Source organism: Phaenicophaeus curvirostris, unplaced genomic scaffold (assembly GCF_032191515.1).
Source record: "Phaenicophaeus curvirostris isolate KB17595 unplaced genomic scaffold, BPBGC_Pcur_1.0 scaffold_428, whole genome shotgun sequence".
In the NCBI taxonomy this organism is placed as follows: domain Eukaryota; kingdom Metazoa; phylum Chordata; class Aves; order Cuculiformes; family Cuculidae; genus Phaenicophaeus; species Phaenicophaeus curvirostris.
The window spans coordinates 1-19,145 of record NW_027207012.1 but is presented as its reverse complement, the minus strand read 5'-3'; the positions used below and the strand labels follow the sequence as shown (position 1 = coordinate 19,145).

General features: G+C 58.5%; 2 protein-coding genes across 2 annotated transcripts in view; both read left to right on the top strand.

Moving 5' to 3' along the window:
• The window catches only part of HCFC1 (host cell factor C1), a 42,228-nt gene extending 39,219 nt beyond the window's left edge, over window positions 1-3,009 (top strand). The window contains exons 25-27 of the mRNA XM_069882946.1: window positions 398-692; window positions 1,904-1,967; window positions 2,890-3,009. Coding sequence (XP_069739047.1) covers window positions 398-692; window positions 1,904-1,967; window positions 2,890-2,929 — 399 coding nt within the window. The 3' untranslated portion in view covers window positions 2,930-3,009. The remainder of the gene's footprint in view (window positions 1-397; window positions 693-1,903; window positions 1,968-2,889) is intronic.
• Window positions 3,010-3,402: 393 nt separating this feature from the next.
• Window positions 3,403-15,258, top strand: RENBP (renin binding protein). The gene is made up of 11 exons (XM_069882945.1): window positions 3,403-3,437; window positions 4,545-4,648; window positions 5,121-5,196; window positions 5,393-5,468; window positions 7,109-7,281; window positions 8,471-8,710; window positions 9,116-9,197; window positions 10,205-10,380; window positions 14,047-14,178; window positions 14,874-14,961; window positions 15,052-15,258. Exons 2-11 carry the CDS (start codon window positions 4,554-4,556, stop codon window positions 15,132-15,134), a joined length of 1,221 nt encoding a protein of 406 aa, XP_069739046.1. The 5' UTR covers window positions 3,403-3,437; window positions 4,545-4,553; the 3' UTR covers window positions 15,135-15,258.
• The last annotated feature ends 3,887 nt before the right edge of the window (window positions 15,259-19,145 follow it).

The window sequence follows — 19,145 nt, the reverse complement described above, 5'->3', positions numbered from 1 at the left end:
ATCCTCTCCCCTGCCCCATAGATCCTGCCGTGCCCCATAGATCCCCCCCCGCCCCATAGATCCCCCCCAGCCCCATAGATCCCGCCCTGCCCCATAGATCCCCCTCCAGCCCCATAGATCCCTCCCTGCCCCACACTGACCCCCAGCCCCATAGTGACCCCCCCAGCCCTATAGCGACCCCCCTCCTGTCCCCCCAGCCCCACAGTGACCCCTCCAGCCCCACAGTGACCCCCCCCAGCCCCATAGCGACCCCCCCAGCCCCTCAGTGCCCCCCGTGCTGTCCCCCCAGAGCCCAGACGGGTCCCCCAGCCCCTCAATGACCCCCCCAGCCCCTCAGTGCCCCCCCCAGCCCCTCAGCGCCCCCCCAGCCCCTCATCGCCCCCCGCTGTCCCCGCAGAGCCCGGACGGGGCGCACCTGACGTGGGAGCCGCCCTCGGTGACGTCCGGCCGCATCGTGGAGTACTCGGTGTACCTGGCGATCCAGGGGGCGGCGGGGGGCGAGCCCCGGGGGGGCCCCGCGCCCTTGGCCTTCATGCGCGTCTACTGCGGCCCCAGCCCCTCGTGCCTCGTCCAGGCCGGCAGCCTCGCCTCGGCCCACATCGACCACACCACCAAACCCGCCATCATCTTCCGCATCGCCGCCCGCAACGACAAGGGCTACGGCCCCGCCACCCAGGTCCGGTGGCTGCAAGGTGGGTTGGGGGGCTGCCCCACGCTCGGGGGGCGCCGGGGAGCGGGGACGGGGCTCCTAGGGCCTTCAGTGAGGTGATGGAGGCTTCGTGGTGGGTTTGGAGAACATCAGTGAGAAGGTTCCTGGTTGTGGGATAAGGATTTGGTGGCTCTAGAATGGCTGAGAAGTGAGTTATGGGGCTGCCCCACGCTCGGGGGGCACCGGGGAGCGGGGACGGGGCTCCTAGGGCCTTCAACTAGGAGGTAGAACCCTCATGGGGAGCTTGGAGAACATCAATGGGAAGGTTTTTAGTCACAGAATGTGACTTCAGTGGCTCTAACGTGGCTGAGAAGTGAGTTATGGGGCTGCCCCACACTTGGGGGGCAGAGGGGAGGGGGTACAGGGCTCCTAGGGCCTCCAAGGAGGTGGTAGAACCATCCTGGGGGGCTTGGAGAACATCAATGAGAAGGTTCCTGGTCACCCCGTATAGGTTTGATCACTCTAGAATAGCTGAGAAGTGAGTTATGGGGCTGCCCCACATGTAGGGGGCAGAGGGGAGGGGGTACGGGGCTCCTAGGGCCTCCAAGGAGGTGGTAGAACCATCGCAGTGAGCTTGGAGAACATCAGTGAGAAGGTTCCTGGTTGTGGGATAAGGATTTGGTGGCTCTAGAATGGCTGGAAAGTGAGTTACGGGGCTGCCCCACACTTAGGGGGTAGAGGGGAGGGGGTTCGGGGCTCCTAGGGCCTCCAAGGAGGCAATAGAAGCATCATGGGGGGCTTGGAGAACATCAATGGGAAGGTTCCTGGTCACATAGTGTGAGTTCAGTGGTTCTAAAATGGCTGAGAAGCAAGTTATGGGGCTGCCCCACACTTAGGGGGCAGAGGGGAGGGGGTACAGGGCTCCTAGGGCCTTCAATGAGGTGGTAGAAGCATCATGGTGGGCTCAGACAAGATCAACGAGAAGGTTTTTAGTCACAGAATGTGACTTCAATGGCTCTAACGTGGCTGAGAAGGGAGTTATGGGGCTGCCCCACACTTGGGGGGCAGAGGGGAGGGGGTTCGGGGCTCCTCGGGCCTCCAAGGAGGCTGTGGAACCCTCACGGGGGGCTTGGAGAACGTCGGTGGGAAGGTTCCTGGTGGCAGCGGGTGGGTCTGGGGGCTGAGCCAGGGCCGAGGGGCGAGCCGTGGGGCTGCCCCACACGTGTGGGTCGTGACGCCCCCGTCCCCCCCCAGAGTCCAGCAAGGACGGGGCCGCGGCCAAACCCGGCGGGAAGCGGCCGCTCTCGTCCCCCGACCTGTGAGTGACCGAGGGGGGGGGGCTGTGGGGCTGGGGGGGGAGCTATGGGGCTGGGGGGATCTGTGGGGCTGGGGGGAGCTATGGGGCTGGGGGGATCTGTGGGGCTGGGGGGAGCTATGGGGCTGGGGGGATCTGTGGGGCTGGGGGGAGCTGTGGGGCTGGGGGGATCTGTGGGGCTGGGGGGAGCTATGGGGCTGGGGGGGAGCTATGGGGCTGGGGGGAGCTATGGGGCTGGGGGGGAGCTATGGGGTGGGGGGGGAGCTATGGGGCTGGGGGGAGCTGGGGGGCTGGGGGGGAGCTATGGGGCTGGGGGGGAGCTGTGGGGCTGGGGGGGAGCTGTGGGGCAGGGGGGAGCTATGGGGCTGGGGGGGATCTGTGGGGCTGGGGGGAGCTATGGGCTGGGGGGGGAGCTATGGGGCTGGGGGGATCTGTGGGGCTGGGGGGGAGCTGTGGGGCTGGGGGGGAGCTGTGGGGCTGGGGGGAGCTATGGGGCTGGGGGGGATCTGTGGGGCTGGGGGGGAGCTATGGGGCTGGGGGGATCTGTGGGGCTGGGGGGGAGCTGTGGGGCTGGGGGAGGGATCTATGGGGCTGGGGAGGGATCTATGGGGCAGGGGGGGATCTGTGGGGCTGGGGAGGGAGCTATGGGGCAGGGGGGAGCTATGGGGCAGGGGGGAGCTATGGGGCTGGGGGGAGCTATGGGGCAGGGGGGAGCTATGGGGCTGGGGGGAGCTGTGGGGCTGGGGGGATCTATGGGGCTGGGGGGGATCTATGGGGCTGGGGGGGAATCTATGGGGCAGGGGGGGGATCTATGGGGCTAGGAATGGAATCTGGGGCTGGGGAGGGAATCTATGGGGCAGGGGGGGATCTGTGGGGCAGGGGGGATCTGTGGGGCAGCCCCCCATCTCCCCCCTTTTCCCTCTAGGAAATCGGCTCCAAAGAAGCCCAAGGCCGACGGGCAGTGACCCCCCCGCGCTCCTGCCCCACAGATCCGGGGGGGGGACTGACTTGGGGGGCGACTTATGGGGCGGGGGGGGGGGGGGGGGGGGGCGGCTTTTTTTAACCCCTTGCAGCCCGGAGGAAGTTTTGTACGCGCTGCCCCCCCCCCCCCCCCCCATGTACAGAACTTGGGGGGCGGCTGTGGGGCAGCCCCGTGTATCATAAAGGGGGGGGGGGGGGGCCCTCCCTGCCCCCCAAGTGCCCCCCCCCCGCCCCCCAAGTGCCCCCCAAGTGCCCCCCCCCGTGCCGTCGTCTCTGTCGTTTTTGTGCTATTTTGAACAATTAAAAAGACGTTTTTTTGGAGATAAAATTGGGGGGTTGGGGGGGGGGGGGGGCTCTGCCCCACACTTATGGGGCTGGGGGGAGGGGGGGGCACTTGGGGGGCGGGGCTGGGGAGGGGGAGGGGCCAGGAAATGGGGTGGGGGGGGGAGGGGCAAGAGCCGGAGTCCCGTGACGGGAGAGACGGAGAAGGGGGTGCGGGATCTGTGGGGCTGGGGGGGGATCTGTGGGGCTGGGGGGGATCTATGGGGCTGGGGGGGATCTGTGGGGCTGGGGAGGGATCTGTGGGGCTGGGGGGGGATCTGTGGGGCTGGGGAGGGGATCTGTGGGGCTGGGGAGGGATCTATGGGGCTGGGGAGGGATCTGTGGGGCTGGGGAGGGATCTGTGGGGCTGGGGAGGGATCTGTGGGGCTGGGGAGGGATCTGTGGGGCTGGGGAGGGATCTGTGGGGCTGGGGGGGGATCTGTGGGGCTGGGGAGGGGATCTGTGGGGCTGGGGGGGGATCTGTGGGGCTGGGGAGGGATCTGTGGGGCTGGGGAGGGATCTGTGGGGCTGGGGAGGGGATCTGTGGGGCTGGGGAGGAAATCTATGGGGCGTGGGGGGGGAATCTATGGGATTCAGGGGGGCTGGAGTGGATCTGTGGGGCTGGAGTGGATCTGTGGGGCTGGGAGGTCTGTGAGGCACCGGGATGTGGGGCAGGGGCTGGGATCTGTGGGGCTGGGGCGGCGCTATGGGGCAGCCCCACATATTCCAGCCCCCCCTCCCCCGGGTGGGGCTCTGGGGGCCATGGGGCAGCCCCATGGCTCATCTATGGGGCAGGGGAAGCTGTGGGGCACGGGGATGTGGGGCTGAGAGTGTCCCAGAGCCCATCTATGGGGCTGAGGGGGGGATCTATGGGGCAGGGGGGATCTATGGGGCGAGGGGGGGCCCAGGGTGCATCTATGGGGCTCGGGGGGGGATCTATGGGGCAGGAGGGGATCTGTGGGGCGAGGGGGGCCCAGGGCCCATCTGTGGGGCTGGGGGGGGATCTATGGGGCAGGAGGGGATCTATGGGGCAGGGGGGGCCCAGGGTGCATCTATGGGGCTGCGGGGGGGATCTATGGGGCAGAGGGGATCTATGGGGCGAGGGGGGCCCAGGGCCCATCTATGGGGCTGAGGGGGGGATCTATGGGGCAGGAGGAGATCTATGGGGCGAGGGGGGCCCAGGGCCCATCTATGGGGCGGGAGGGGATCTGTGGGGCAGGGGGGGCGTGTGGGGCGGCACTGAGGCGCCGTGGGGCGGGGCGTGGGGCTGCCCCATAGCTCTGCCCCATGGAGGCGCTGGGGGCCTGGCGGCAGCGGGTGGCGAGCGAGCTGGACGCCGTCGTCGCCTTCTGGGAGAGGAACTCGCACGACCCACAGCTCGGGTGAGACCCACACACTGACCCACGGATTGACCCACGGATTGACCCATAGACTGACCCATAGACTGACCCATAGACTGACCCACGGATTGACCCACAGAGACCCACAGAGACCCATAGGGACCAATAGGGACCCATAGAGACCCCATAGTGACCCACAGATCCCATAGGGACCCCATAGAGACCCCATAGAGACTCATAGGAACCCCATAGGGACCTCATAGAGAACCATAGGAACCCCATAGAGATCCCATAGGGACCCACAGGGACCCATAGAGACCCATAGGGACCCATACGGACCCATAGACACCCCAAAGAGACCCCATAGAGACCCATAGGGACCCCATAGAGACCCCATAGACGACTCATAGAGACCCCATAGAGACCCATAGAGATCCCATAGGGACCCCATAGACCCCATAGAGACCCCCAACCACCCCCTGCCCCACATCCTGACCCCCAAGTCTCCCCCCAGGGGCTTCTTCTCGTGCTTGAGCCACGAGGGCAACGTCTACGATGACACCAAATACGTCTGGATGCAGGGACGGCAGGTGTGGGGCAGCCGTGGGGCAGGGCGGGATGTGTGGGGCAGGATGTGTGGGGGGGGATGTGTGGGGAAGGACATGTGGGGCGGGATATATGGGGCAGGAGCTGTGGGGCAGGAGCTGTGGGGCGGGATGTGTGAGGCAGGGTGGGATCTATGGGGCACCCCAGGATCCATGGGGCACCCCACACGCTGCTCCCCAGGTGTGGGTCTATTCCCGCCTCTATCGAACCGTCCCTCGCTTCCGACGCCCTGAGCTGCTGGAGGCCGCGCGAGCCGGTGAGCTATGGGGCAGCTATGGGTCGCCGTGGGGCAGCCGTGGGTCGCTATGGGTCCCATTGGGTCCCATTGAGTCCCATTGGGTCCCGTTGGCTTTGGTTGGTTCCCATTGGGTCCCATTGGGTTCTATGGGGCTGGGGTCGCCGTGGGTCGCTGTGGGGCAGCCGTGGGTCGCTATGGGTCCCATTGAGTCTCATTGGGTCCCATTGACTTTGATTGGGTCCCATTGGGTTTCCTTGACTCCCATTGGGTCCCACTGGTCACTGTGGGCTCTGTGGGTCGCTATGGGTCACCGTGGGTCGCTATGGGGCAGCCGTGGGTCGCTATGGGTCCCATTGAGTCTCATTGGGTCCCGTTGGCTTTGGTTGGTTCCCATTGGGTCCCATCGGGTTCTATGGGGCTGGGGTCGCCGTGGGTTGCTCGGGGGTCGCCGTGGGTCGCTGTGGGGCAGCCATGGGTCGCTATGGGTCCCATTGGGTCCCATGGAGTCTCATTGGGTCCCGTTGGCTTTGGTTGGTTCCCATTGGGTCCCATTGGATCCCGTTGGGTCCCATTGGTCGCTATGGGGCTGGGGGCTCTATGGGGCGCTCGGGGTCGCCGTGGGTCGCTATGGGGCAGCCATGGGTCACTATGGGTCCCATTGGGTCCCATTGAGTCTCATTGGGTCCCATTGACTTTGTTGGTTCCCATTGGGTCCCGTTGGATCCCGTTGGGTCCCATTGGGTTCTATGGGGCTGGGGTCGCCGTGGGTCACTCTGGGTCGCTATGGGGCAGCCGTGGGTCACTATGGGTCCCATTGAGTCTCATTGGGTCCCGTTGGCTTTGGTTGGGTCCCATTGGGTCCCGTTGGATCCCGTTGGGTCCCGTTGGGCTCTATGGGGCTGGGGTCACCGTGGGTCGCTGTGGGTCCCATTGAGTCTCATTGGGTCCCATTGACTTTGGTTGGTTCCCATTGGGTCCCATTGGATCCCGTTGGGTCCCATTGGGTTCTATTGGGCTGGGGTCGCCGTGGGTCACTCAGGGTTGCCGTGGGTCGCTATGGGGCAGCCGTGGGTCGCTATGGGTCCCATTGAGTCTCTTTGGATCCCATTGACTTTGTTGGTTCCCATTGGGTTTCCTTGGGTCCCATTGGGTTCTATGGGGCTGGGGTTGCCGTGGGTCACTCAGTGTCGCCGTGGGTCTCTATGGGGCAGCCATGGGTCGCTATGGGTCCCATTGAGTCTCATTGGGTCCCGTTGGCTTTGGTTGGTTCCCATTGAGTCCCGTTGGATCCCATTGAGTCCCATTGGGTTCTATGGGGCTGGGGTCGCCGTGGGTCGCTGTGGGGCAGCCGTGGGTCGCTGTGGGTCCCATTGAGTCTCATTGGGTCCCGTTGGCTTTGGTTGGTTCCCATTGAGTCCCATTGGGTTCTATGGGGCTGGGGTCGCCGTGGGTCGCTGTGGGGCAGCCGTGGGTCGCTATGGGTCCCATGGAGTCTCACTGGGTCCCATTGACTTTGGTTGGTTCCCATTGGGTCCCGTTGGATCCCGTTGGGTCCCATTGGGTCCCGTTGGGCGCTATGGGGCTGGGGGCTCTATGGGGCGCTCGGGGGCGCCGTGGGTCGCTGTGGGGCAGCCCCCCAAGCCCGCCCGTGTCCCCAGGGGGCGAGTTCCTGCTGCGCTTCGCCCCCCTGGGCCCCGACTCGCCCCGCGTGGCCTTCGCGCTGACGCGGGACGGACGCCCCGTGAGGACCCAGAGGAACCCGTACAGCGAGGCCTTCGTCGCCGTGGGGCTGGACGAGCTGGGGCGCGCCGCGGGGGAGCCCCGATACCGGGTCAGGGGGCCCCTGCCCCATAGCGGAGCCCCTGCCCCACACATCCCCCCCATAGCGCCCCCCAACCCCATTTTGGGGCTCCTTGGCCTCATATTGTGGCTCTTTTACCCCATTTTGGGGTCCCCCCCCAATATTGGGGTCCCCCCCCACCTGAGAGACCCCCCAGTCCTGCCCCATAGCAGAGCCCCTGCCCCATAGCGGAGCCCCTGCCCCACACATGCCCCCCCCAGGGCCCCCCAGCCCCATTTTGGGGCTCCTTGGCCTCATTTTGGGGACCTATTGACCCGTTTTGGGGTCCCCCCACCCAGTATTGGGGTTCCCCTCACCCAGTATTGGGGTTCCCCCCTCAAGGGACCCCCAGTCCTGCCCCATAGCGGAGCCCCTGCCCCACACATCCCCCCCAGAGCGCCCCCCAACCCCATTTTGGGGCTCCTTTCTCTCATTTCGGGGTCCCCCCACCCAATATTGGGGTCCCCCCACCTTTAGGGTCCCTGTCCCCCACTTTGGGGACCCCCCCTTTGAGCCCCCCCCCCCTTTTGGGGTGTCCCCTCCTCACCTTCAGGATCACCCCCTCTTTGAGTCTCGTGTGTCCCCCCCACCCCAGTTTTGGGGTTCCCCCTGATGTCGGGTCCCCTCTCCTCATTTTGGGGTCCCCCCCCACCTTTAGGGTTCCCCCCACCTCTTTGGGTCCCCCTGCACTTTGGGGTCCCCCTCCCTGTTTCGGGGTCCCCTTCCCCTTTGGGTCCCCCCCCCCCCTTTAGCATCTCCCCCCTCCTCTTTGGGGTCCCCCCCTCACTTCTGGGGTCCCCCCCTCTTTGAGTCCCCTCCTCACATCTGGGGTCCCCCCCTTTTGATCCTCCCCCTTGTTTCGGGGTGTCCCCCCCACCTTTGGGGTCCTCCCCTCACCTTTGGGGTCCCCCCACTTTGGCTCCCCCCCCGCCCTTTGGGATCCCCCCCTGATGTCAGGGTCCCCCCCCTGTTTTGGGGTCCCCCCCTCACCTTTAGGGTCCCCCCCTTATTTCGCTGTCCCCCCTGGTTTTGGGGTTCCCCCTCCCCTTTTTGGGTCCCCCCTGGTTTTGGAGTCCCCCCCTCCCACCTTTAGGATCCCCCCCGGTTTTGGGGTCCCCCCTAATGTTGGGGTCCTCCCCTCACTTTTGGGGTCCCCCCCTCACTTTCGGGGTCCCCGTAGGCGGCGGGGCGCTCGTGGGCCCTGGCGCTGCTGGGCTGGGTTCGGGGGGCCCCCCTGGAGTTGGGGCCCCCCCAGTTTTCGGGGTCCCCCCCCCGGCAGGCGCTGGCGCTGCCCCTCATGGCCCTGACGGTGGCCGAGCAGCTGCTGGGGGGGGACCCCAAAACCCAGGAGCCGGGGGGGGACCCCCAAATCGAGGAGCTGGCCGAGTGGGGGGCCCACGCTGCGCTCCGGCACCTCCAGGTACCCCAGAACCGCCCCCCACCCCCCGAAATCTGAACCCCCCTGCACCCCCAAATCCCCTTGATTCCCCCCCAAATCCTCCCTGCACCCCCAAATCCCCCTGATTCCCCCCCAAACACCCCCTGAACCCCCAAATCCCCTTGATTCTCCCCCAAATCCCCCTGATTCCACCCCAAACCCCACCCTGCACCCCCAAATCTCCCTGATTCCCCCCTAAATCCCCCCCTGCACCCCCAAATCCCCCTGATTCCCCCCCAAACACCCCCTGAACCCCCAAATCCCCTTGATTCCCCCCCAAATCTCCCTGATTCCCCCCCAAACCCCCCCTGCACCCCCAAATCCCCCTGATTCCCCCCCAAACCCCCCCTGCACCCCCAAATCCCTCCCTGCACCCCCAAATCCCAGCGGGGCGACTCGGTGGTGCTGGAGAACGTCTCCCCCGAGGGTCGGGAGCTGCCGGGGAGCCTGGGGCGCCTCATGAACCCCGGTAAGTTTGGGGGTGCCCCCCACACACACACATTTTGGGGGCCCCCTCCCTTCCCCACTGCTCCCCTGACCCACTTTTGGGGTGTCCCCCCCATTTTTGGGAGGTCCCTTTCCCCATTTATGGGGGGTCTCTCCTGTTTTTTGGGTCCCCTTTTCCATTTTTGGGGTCCCCCCCTTGCTTTTGGGGTCCCCCTCCCCACTTTTGGGGTCCCCTCCTCACTTTCGGTGTCCCCCCTTCACTTTTGGGGTCCCCCTCCCCACTTTTGGAGTCCCCTTCCTCACTTTCGGGGTGCCTCCCCCCTCTTTTGGGGTGGCTGGAAGTGGGGTGTCTGCTCTTGGGGTCCGTGGGGGGGTCCCTATTTTGGGGTCCCCCCTCACTTTTGGGGTCTCCCTTCTCCATTTTTGGGGTCCCTTTCCCTACTTTTGGGGTGTCCCACCTATTTTTGGGGTACCTCTTCTCCACTTTTGGGGTCCCCCTCCCCACAACGGGGTCCCCCCTGGCTGGAGGCTTACGGGGTCCAGGGGGGTTCCCCATTTTGGGGTCCCCCCTCCCTCTGGAGTCCATGGGGGATCCAGGTTTTGGGGTCCCCCCTGACTCAGGGGTCCATGGGGGGGTCCCCACTTTGGGGTCTATAGGGGGAAGTTCCCCATTTTGGGGTCCCCCCTCTCTCTGGGGTCCATTGGGGGGGTCCCCACTTTGGGGTCCATGGGGAGAAGTCCCTGTTTTGAAGTCCATGGGGAGGGGGTGTCCCCATTTTGGGGTGTCCCCTCTCTCTGGAGTCCACGGGGGATCCAAGTTTTGGGGTCCCCCCTCTCTCTGGGGTCCATTTGGGGGTCCCCACTCAGGAGTCCATGGTGGGGGGGGGGTCCCCATTTTGGGGTCCATTGGGGGAAGTCCCTGTTTTGAAGTCCATGGCGGGGGGGTGTCCCCATTTTGGGGTCTTGGGGGGGGGGTGGGGGGTGTTCCCCATGTTGGGGTCCCCCCCCTGATTTTGGGGTCCCCCGCAGGCCACGCTCTGGAGGCGGGGTGGCTGCTGCTGGGGTTCTCGGGGCGCCGGGGGGAGGCGGCGCTGGGGACGCGGGCGCTGGGGGCGCTGGTGACGGGACCCCTGGCGTGGGGCTGGGACCCCCAGCACGGGGGGCTCTTCGCCTTCCTCGACGCCGACGGACACTGCCCCACCCAGGTACCCCAAAACCTCCTGCACCCCAAACCCCCCCCGACACCCACCCTCCAGCTTAGACCTCACTTTCCCTGGTTTAGTCTCATTTTCCCATCATTTTCCCTATTTTATTATCATTTTCCCATAATTTTCTCTATTTTATTCCCATTTTCCCATCATTTTCTCTATTTTATTATCATTTTCCTAGCCTTTTCCCTATTTTTTTCTCATTTTCCGATCATTTTCCCTATTTTATTATCATTTTCCCATCATTTTCCCTATTTTATTCCCATTTTCCCATAATTTTCCCTATTTTATTCTCATTTTCCCATCATTTTCCCTATTTTATTCCCATTTTCCCATCATTTTCCCTATTTTATTCTCATTTTCCCAGCCTTTTCTCTATTTTATTCTCATTTTCCCTATTTTATTCTCATTTTCCCATCATTTTCCCTATTTTATTCTCATTTTCCCAGACTTTTTTTCTATTTTATTCTCATTTTCCCAGCCTTTTCTTTCCACTTTAGATCAGTTTTATCCCTTTTCCTCATTTTCACCCTTTTTTCCTCATTTTTCACCCTTCTTCACCCATTTTTTCGGCCTTTTCCCTCATTTTTCATCCCTTTTTCCTCATTTTCACCCTTGTCCCTCATTTTTCACCTTTTTTTGCTCAATTTTTCATTCATTTTTCAGCCCTTTTCCTCACTTTTCATCCCTTTTTTCTCATTTTTCCACCTTCTTCCTCATTTTCACCCTTTTTCCTCTCATTTTTCAACCTTTCTTCTTCGTTTTTCATCCATTTTCCTCATCTTCACCTTTTTCCCCTCATTTTTCACCCTTTTCCACTCAGTTTTCACACTTTTCCACAATTTTTCAGCCCTTTTCCTCATTTTCACCCTTTCTTCCTCATTTTTCATCCTTTTCCCCTCATTTTCACCTTTTTTCCTCATTTTTCACCCCTTTTCCTCATTTTTCACTCTTTTTTAGCCTTTTTCCTCATTTTTCACTCTTTTTTAGCCTTTTTCCTCATTTTTCCTCCCTTTTTCTTCATTTTTCATCCATTTTTCACTCATTTTCAGCCTTTTTCCTCGTTTTTCACCCTTTTTCCTATTTTTTAGCCTTTTTCACTCATTTTTCATCCTTTTTCTCTCACTTTTCATCCCTTTTTCCTCATTTTCACCCTTTTTCCTAACTTTCACCCTTCTTCCCTCATTTTTCACCTTTTTTTCTCATTTTTCACCTTTTTTTCTCATTTTTCATCCCTTTTCCCTCATTTTCACCCCCTTCACTCATTTTCACCCCCTTTCACTCATTTTTCTGCTTTTTTCCTCAATTTCACCTCATTTTCACTAATTTTTAGCCTTTCTCCTCATTTTTCATCCCTTTTCCCTAATTTTTTCATGCCTTTTTCCTGATTTTTCACCCTTTCTTCCTCATTTTTCACCCTTTCTTCCTCATTTTTCACCCTTTTCCCCTCATTTTTTTCTTTTTTCCTCATTTTCACCTTTTCTTCATTTTTCATCCCATTCCCCTCATTTTTCTGCCTTTTTCCTCATTTTCACCCTTTCGTCCTCATTTTCAGCCTTTTTTCCTCATTTTTCAGCTTTCATCCTCATTTTAAATAATTTTTCCTCTTTTTCCACCCTTTTTCACTTATTTTTCAGCCTTTTTCCTCATTTTCACCCTTTTTCCTTATTTTCACCCCTTTTCCTAATTTGTCAGCATTTTCCCTTCATTTTAACCCCTTTCCCCTCATTTTAACCCTTTTCCCCTCATTTTCCACCCTTTTTTTCCTATTTTTTCTTCATCTTCACCCTTCTTTTCCCCACATTTTCACGGTTTTTTTCCTAATTTTCGCTAATTTTTACCCTTCTTTCCTCATTTTTGGTTCCTTTTCCTCGTTTTCACACCTTTTCCCCTCATTTTTACCCCCTTTTCACCATGTTTTCCTCATTCTCACTCCCATTTCCTTATTTCACTCCCTTTCCCCCCCTAATTTCACCACCATTTTCCTCATTTTTCACTCCTTTTCTCTAATTTTCCACTTTTTTTCTCATTTTTGAGCCCTTTTCACTATTTTTTTGAACTTTTTCCTCATTTTCACACTTTTTCCCTCATTTTCAAACTTTTTTCCTCATTTTTCACCCATCTCCCCTCATTTTTCACTCCTTTTCCCTCATTTTCCACTTTTTTGCTCATTTTTCAGCCTTTTTCACTACTTTTTTGAACTTTTCCCTCATTTTTTCAGCCTTTTCCTCATCTTCACCCTTTTCCCTCATTTTTCAACCTTTCTTCCTCATTTTTCACCCTTTTTCCCCTCATTTTTCACCCTTTTCCACTTATTTTTCACGCATTTCCACAAATTTTTCAGCCTTTTTCCTCATTTTCACCCTTTCTTCCTCATTTTTCATCCTTTTCCCCTCATTTTCACCCTTTTTTCCTCATTTTTCATCCTTTTCCCCTCATTTTCACCCTTTTTTCCTCATTTTTCATCCTTTTTCCTCATTTTTCACCCTTTTCCCCTCATTTTCACCCCTTTTATCCTCAATTTTCCCTCTTTTATCCCACTTTCTCCCCATTTCCCTCATTTTACCCCATTTCCCCCCCAGTTCCCCACCTTTCTCCCCATTTTCTCCCATTTTTATTCCAAGTTTCTCTCAATTTCCCACAATTTTCCCTCAATTTCCATCAATTTTCCCTCAATTTCCCATCAATTTTCCCTCAATTTCCCATCAATTTTCCCTCAATTTCCCTCAATTTTCCCTCAATTTTCCACAATTTTCCCTCAATTTCCCTCAATTTTCCCTCAATTTCCATCATTTTCCCCTCAATTTTCCCTCATTTCTTCCATTTCCCCCCCATTTTTTTACCCTTTCCCCTCATTTTTCCCCTTTTCTCCACATTTTTCCCTATTTCCCCTCAAATTTCACCTCCCCCCCCGCCCAAGCTGGTCCATGAAGCTCTTGGTGGCCACACCTGGAGGCCACGGTTGCCCTTGTGGGAGCCCAGCCCCATTTTGGGGGCCAACCCCCCCATTTTTGAGGCGAATCCCCCCATTTTGAGGCGAACCCCCCATTTTTGAGGCAAACCCCCCATTTTTGAGGTGAATCACCCATTTTTGAGGCAAATCCCCCCATTTTTGAGGCGAATCCCCCCATTTTGAGGCAAATCCCCCCATTTTTGAGGTGAATCACCCATTTTTGAGGCAAATCCCCCCATTTTTGAGGCAAACCCCCCCATTTTTGAGGAGAATCCCCCATTTTTGAGGCAAATCCCCCCATTTTTGAGGCGAATCCCCCCATTTTGAGGCAAATCCCCCCATTTTTGAGGCAACGCCCCCATTTTGAGGCGAATCCCCCCATTTTTGAGGCGAAATGCCCCATTTTTGAGGCAAATCCCCCCATTTTGAGGCGAATCCCCCCATTTTTGAGGCGAAATGCCCCATTTTTGAGGCAAATCCCCCCATTTTTGAGACGAACCCCCCATTTTGAGGCCTGAACCCCCATTTTTGGGGTCTTGCGTCCCCACCCCCGGCTGCTCTGGACCACGAAGCTCCGGTAGCCACGGTTGCCACCACCATTTGGGGCTGGAAACCTCCCTTTTTGGGGGGCCGTCGCCTTCATTTTTGGGGTGAAACCTCCTGGTTTTGGGGTGTAACCCCCCAGTTTTGGGGTGTCCCGCCCCCAACAGCTGGAATGGTCCATGAAGCTCTGGTGGCCACATCTGGAGGCCATGGTTGCCCTCCTGGCTGCCTACGAGCACCGCCCCGACCCCAAGTTCTTGGAGGACTTCGATCGCGTGGCCACCTACGCCTTCGATAAGGTGGGGGGGGACCCCAAAAAAAGAGGGGGGGGGGCTAGTCTCCAAAAAGGGGGGGGTCGGACCCCAAAAAGTAGGGTTGGGCCCCAAAAAATGGGAGAGAGGGCCCCAAAAAGTGGGTGGAGACCCCCAAAATGGAGGGTTTGCACCCCAAAATGGGAGGTTGGACCCCCCAAAACGGGGGGCTGGATCCCAAAAATGTAGGGTGGAAGCCCAGAAAGGGGGGAGGGACCCCAAAAATGGGAGGGAGGGACACAAAAATGGGTGGAGACCCCCCAAGATAGGGGGGTTGGATCCCAAAAAGGGGAGGAGGGACCCCAAAATGGGGGGGAGGACCCCAAAAAGGGGAGGAGGGACCCCAAAATGGGGGGGAAGGACCCCAAAAAGGGGGGGTTGGACCCCAAAAAGGGGGGGGTTGGATGCCAAGAAGGCGGGGTTGGACCCCCAGAAGAGGGGGAGGGACCCCAGAAAGGGGGGTTGGACCCCAAAATGGGGGGGAAGGACCCCAAAAAGGGGGGGTTGGACCCCAAAAAGGGGGGGGGTGGATGCCAAGAAGGGGGGGTTGGACCCCCAGAAGAGGGGGAGGGACCCCAAAAAGGGGGGTTGGACCCCAAAAAGGAGGGATGGACCCCAAATAAGGGGGGAGGGACCCCAAAAAGTTGGGGTTTTCCCCTCATTTTTATGTTTTTTCCCCCCAGTTCCGCGACCCGGAGCATGGCGAGTGGTTCGGGTACCTGAGCCGTGAGGGCAACGTCGCCCTGAGCCTCAAGGGCGGCCCCTACAAGGGTGGGTGAGCGCCCCAGACCCCCCCCTTTACTGGTTTTGCTGGTTTATACTGGTTTATACTGGGAGCCCCCCCTTTCTCCCCCTTTCCAGGCTGTTTCCACGTGCCGCGGGCTCTGATGATGTGCGAGGAGATGCTGGGACGCATCCTGGAGCGGGAAGGAGCCTCAAAATAAAGCGGGGGGCCCCCAAAATAAAGGGGGGGACCCCCTTTTGCCTCCCCCCAACCCCCCCAGTAAGGGGTTTGCCCGCGCCCAACATGGCGCCGCGCGCGTCGCCATTAAAGCTGCCCGCACTCAAGATGGCGCCGCCGCTTCCACTCAAGATGGCGCCGCCCCATCCAAGAGGGCGCCTCTGCCCTCACTCAAGATGGCGCCGCCGCATAGAACGCGGCTCGTGCGCCCGTACTCAAAATGGCGGCGCCGCCCTCACTGCGCCCCGGCCCCCGCCGCCCTCGCTCTGCGCATGCGCCGATGCCCCCTCCCCCTTTCGGCTGTTCCGCCGCGAGCGCTCCCCCCCCCCCGCCCCCCCCACGGCTGTTCCGCCGCGAGCCGCTCCCCCCCCCGCCGCGCTGCGGCTCTGCCCGAGCCCGCAGGGATGGAGGCGCTGAACCAGGTGAGACCCCCCCCCCCCAAAAAACAGGGACCCCCCACAAAAACAGGGACCCCCCCCAAATAAATGAGGACCACCCCCATAAAACCCGCCCCCACCCCTAAACCGGGATACCCCCCCAAATAAATAGGGACCCCCCCCCTTAAATAAATGCCCCCTCCCAAATAAACGCCCCCCCCCAAAACCAGAGACCCCCCCCCAAAACCAGGGACCCCCCCCCCCCGAATAGACGGGAACCTCCCCAAAACGGGGACCCCCCCCCAAAACAAGGGCACCCTCCCAAAACAAGGACAGCCTCCCAAAACAGGGACCCCCCCCCCCAAATAAATGGGGACCCCCCTAAACCGGGACCCCTCCCCAAAAACAGAGACACCCCCCTAAAACAGGGACCCCTCCAAATAAAAGGGACCCCTCCCCAAAAATAGGGACCCCCCCCAATAAACAGGGACCCCCCCCCAAAACAAGGACCCCCCCAAAAGCGAGACCAGCCCCCCCCCCCAAACCAGGAACCCCCCCAAAAAACGGGACCCCCCCAATATACCGGGACCCCCCCTGAAATAAATGACCCCCCCACCCCAATATACCGGGACCCCCCCTTAAATAAATGGGGACCCTCCCAAAACAGGGACCCCCCCCAATAAAAGGGGATCCCTCCAAGACAGGACCCCCCCCCAAAACAGGGACCCCCCCTTAAATAAACCGGGACCCCCCCAAATAAACGAGGCGCCCCCTCAAAACAGGGACCCCCCCAAAAAAAGGGGGTTTGGGGGGGGCAACTGGATTGGGGGGGGAAAGCTTGGATGGGGGGGGGGCACCTCATTTTTTGAGGGGGGGGCGCTTGGATTTGGGAGGAAAAGGTTAGATTGGGGGGGTCACCTTCATTTTTTTAAGGGGGGGGCGTTGGATTTGGGGGAGAAACCTTGGATTGGGGGGGGGCACCTTTATTTTTGAGGGGGGGGGCTTGGATTTGGGGGAGCCAGTTAGGTGGGGGGGGCAGTTGATTTTGGGGTGGGGGGGCACCTGGATTTTGGAGGGGGGGTCTTGGGGGTTTAGGGGGGGGTCCTGGGGGTCACTTCACCCTTTTTTTTGGGGGGTGGGGGGGCACCTGGATTTGGGGGGGGGCTCTTAGGTATTTTGGGGGGGTCCTGGGGGTCCCTTTACCCTTTTTTTTTGGGGGTGGGGGGGCTCTTAGGTATTTTGGGGGGGGGATGGGGGTCTCTTTACCCTTTTTTTTTGTGGTGGGGGGGGCTCTTGGTGATTTGGGGGGTCCTGGGGGTCCCTTTACCCTTTTTTTGGGGGGGGTGGGGGGGGCTCTTAGGTATTTTGGGGGGGGGATGGGGGTCTCTTTACCCTTTTTTTTTGTGGTGGGGGGGCTCTTGGTGATTTGGGGGGGTCCTGGGGGGTCCCTTTACCCTTTTTTTTTGGGGGTGGGGGGGCTCTTAGGTATTTTGGGGGGGGGGATGGGGGTCTCTTTACCCTTTTTTTTTTGTGGTGGGGGGGCTCTTGGTGATTTGGGGGGGTCCTGGGGGTCCCTTTACCCCTTTTTTTGGGGGGGTGGGGGGGCTCTTAGGTATTTTCGGGGGGGGATGGGGGTCTCTTTACCCCTTTTTTTGGGGGGTGGGGGGGGCTCTTGGTGATTTGGGGGGGTCCCTTCTCCCCTTTTTTTGGGGGGGGTTGGGGGAGCACCTTGTTTTGGGGGGGGTCTTGGGTATTTGGGGGGGGTCCCTGTGGATTTGGGGGGGGTCCCTTTCCCTTTATTTTTTTTTGGGGGGGGGGCGCTGGTGCCGCAGTGTCAATGGGGGGGGGGTGGAGGGGAGGATGATGATGCAGAAGGGGGGGCTGTGACGTCACCATCTCGTCACGTGTGACGTCACACCCCTCCCCCCTCCACAAAAAAAGAGGAATTTGAGCCTTTTGGGGTGTTTTGCTCCATTTTTGAGGGACTTTAACTCCTTTTTTGGGGGGGTTGCCCCTTTTGGGGGGGTTTGTTTCTTTTGGGGGGTTTTGCCCTTTTTTGGGGGGGTGGTCGCCCAGTTTTGAGGTTTTTTTCAACTTTTTTTGGGGGTTTTGCTCATTTTTGGGGTGTTTTGGCCCCTTTTTTGGGGGGGTTGCCTCTTTTTTGTGCTTTTTTCCCCTGTCTTGACGTTTTTGCTCCTTTTGGGGGGGGGTTGCCCCTTTTTTGTGCTTTTTTTGCTCCTTTTTGTGTTTTTTTGCTCCTTTTTGTGGTTTTTTTGCTCCTTTTTGTGGTTTTTTGCTCCTTTTTCAGGTTTTTTTGCTCCTTTTTCTGGTTTTTTTTGCTTCTTTTTTGGGGATTTTGCTCCTTTTTTGTGTTTTTTTGCTCCTTTTTCGGGTTTTTTGCTCCTTTTTCTGTTTTTTTTTTCTTCTTTTGGGGGGATTTTGCTCCTTTTTTGTGTCTTTTTTTCTCCTTTTTCGTGTTTTTTGCTCCTTTTTCTGGTTTTTTTTGCTCCTTTTTCTGTTTTCTTTTCTTCTTTTTGGGGGATTTTGCTCCTTTTTTGTGGTTTTTTGCTCCTTTTTCGGTTTTTCTTGCTCCTTTTGGGGGGATTTTCCTCCTTTTTTGTATTTTTTCCGCTTTGTGGAGGCGTTGCCCCCTTTTTTGTTTTTTTTTCCTTTTTTTTCCTTTTTTTTGGGGGGGTTGCCCCTTTTTGGGGTTTTTTTGCACCTTTTTCGGGGTTTTTTGCTCCTTTTTGTGTTTTTTTTTCTCCTTTATGGGGGGGTTGCCTCTTTTTTGGGGTGTTTTGCCCCTTTTTGGGGTTTTTTACCCTTTTTGGGGGAGTTTTGCTCCTTTTGGGGGGGGGTGCCCATTTTAGGGGCGGAATTGTCCCTTTTTGTGGGGATTTTACCCCTTTTTGGGGTGTTTTACCCCTTTTTTGGGGAGACTTTACCCATTTTGGGGTTGTTTGCCCCCTTTTTGGAGGCCTTTTTCCCTTTTTGGCAGGTTTTGCCCCTTTTTGGGGGGGGTTGACCCCTTTTTTGGGGGTTTGACCCCTTTGGGGGGGGTTGACCCCTTTTTTGGGGGGCATGTCCTTTTTTTAGGGCTTTTTTGCCTTTTTTGGGGGGGCATTTCCCCTTTTCTAGGGGGAGTTGCCCCTTTTTGCAGGTTTTTGCTCCTTTTTGGGGGATTTGCTCTTCTTTTGTGTTTTTTTGCCCCTTTTTGGGGTGTTTTACCCCTTTTTGGGGGTGTTTTGCCCTTTTTTTGGGGGGGGGTTCCCCTATTTTAGGGTGTTTTGCCTCTTTTTGGGTTTTTTTTTTCCCCTTTGGGGGGGGTTTACTCCTTTGGGGGGGGATTGCTCCTTTTTGGGGTGTTTCGGCCCCTTTTTGGGGTGTTTTGGCTCCTTTTTGGGGAGTTTTGCCACTTTTTGTGGGGGTTTTGTCCCTTTTTGGGGGTTTTGCTCCTTTTTGGGGGCTTGTGCCCCTTTTTTGTGGGGGGGGTTTCTCTTTTTGGGGGGTTTTGCTCCTTTTTTGCCCCCTTTTTGTGGGTTTTTGCCCCTTTTTTTGTGGGTTTTTGCCTTTTTGGGGGTGTTTCCCCCCCCCCCCAAGCTAAAACTCTCGTTGCC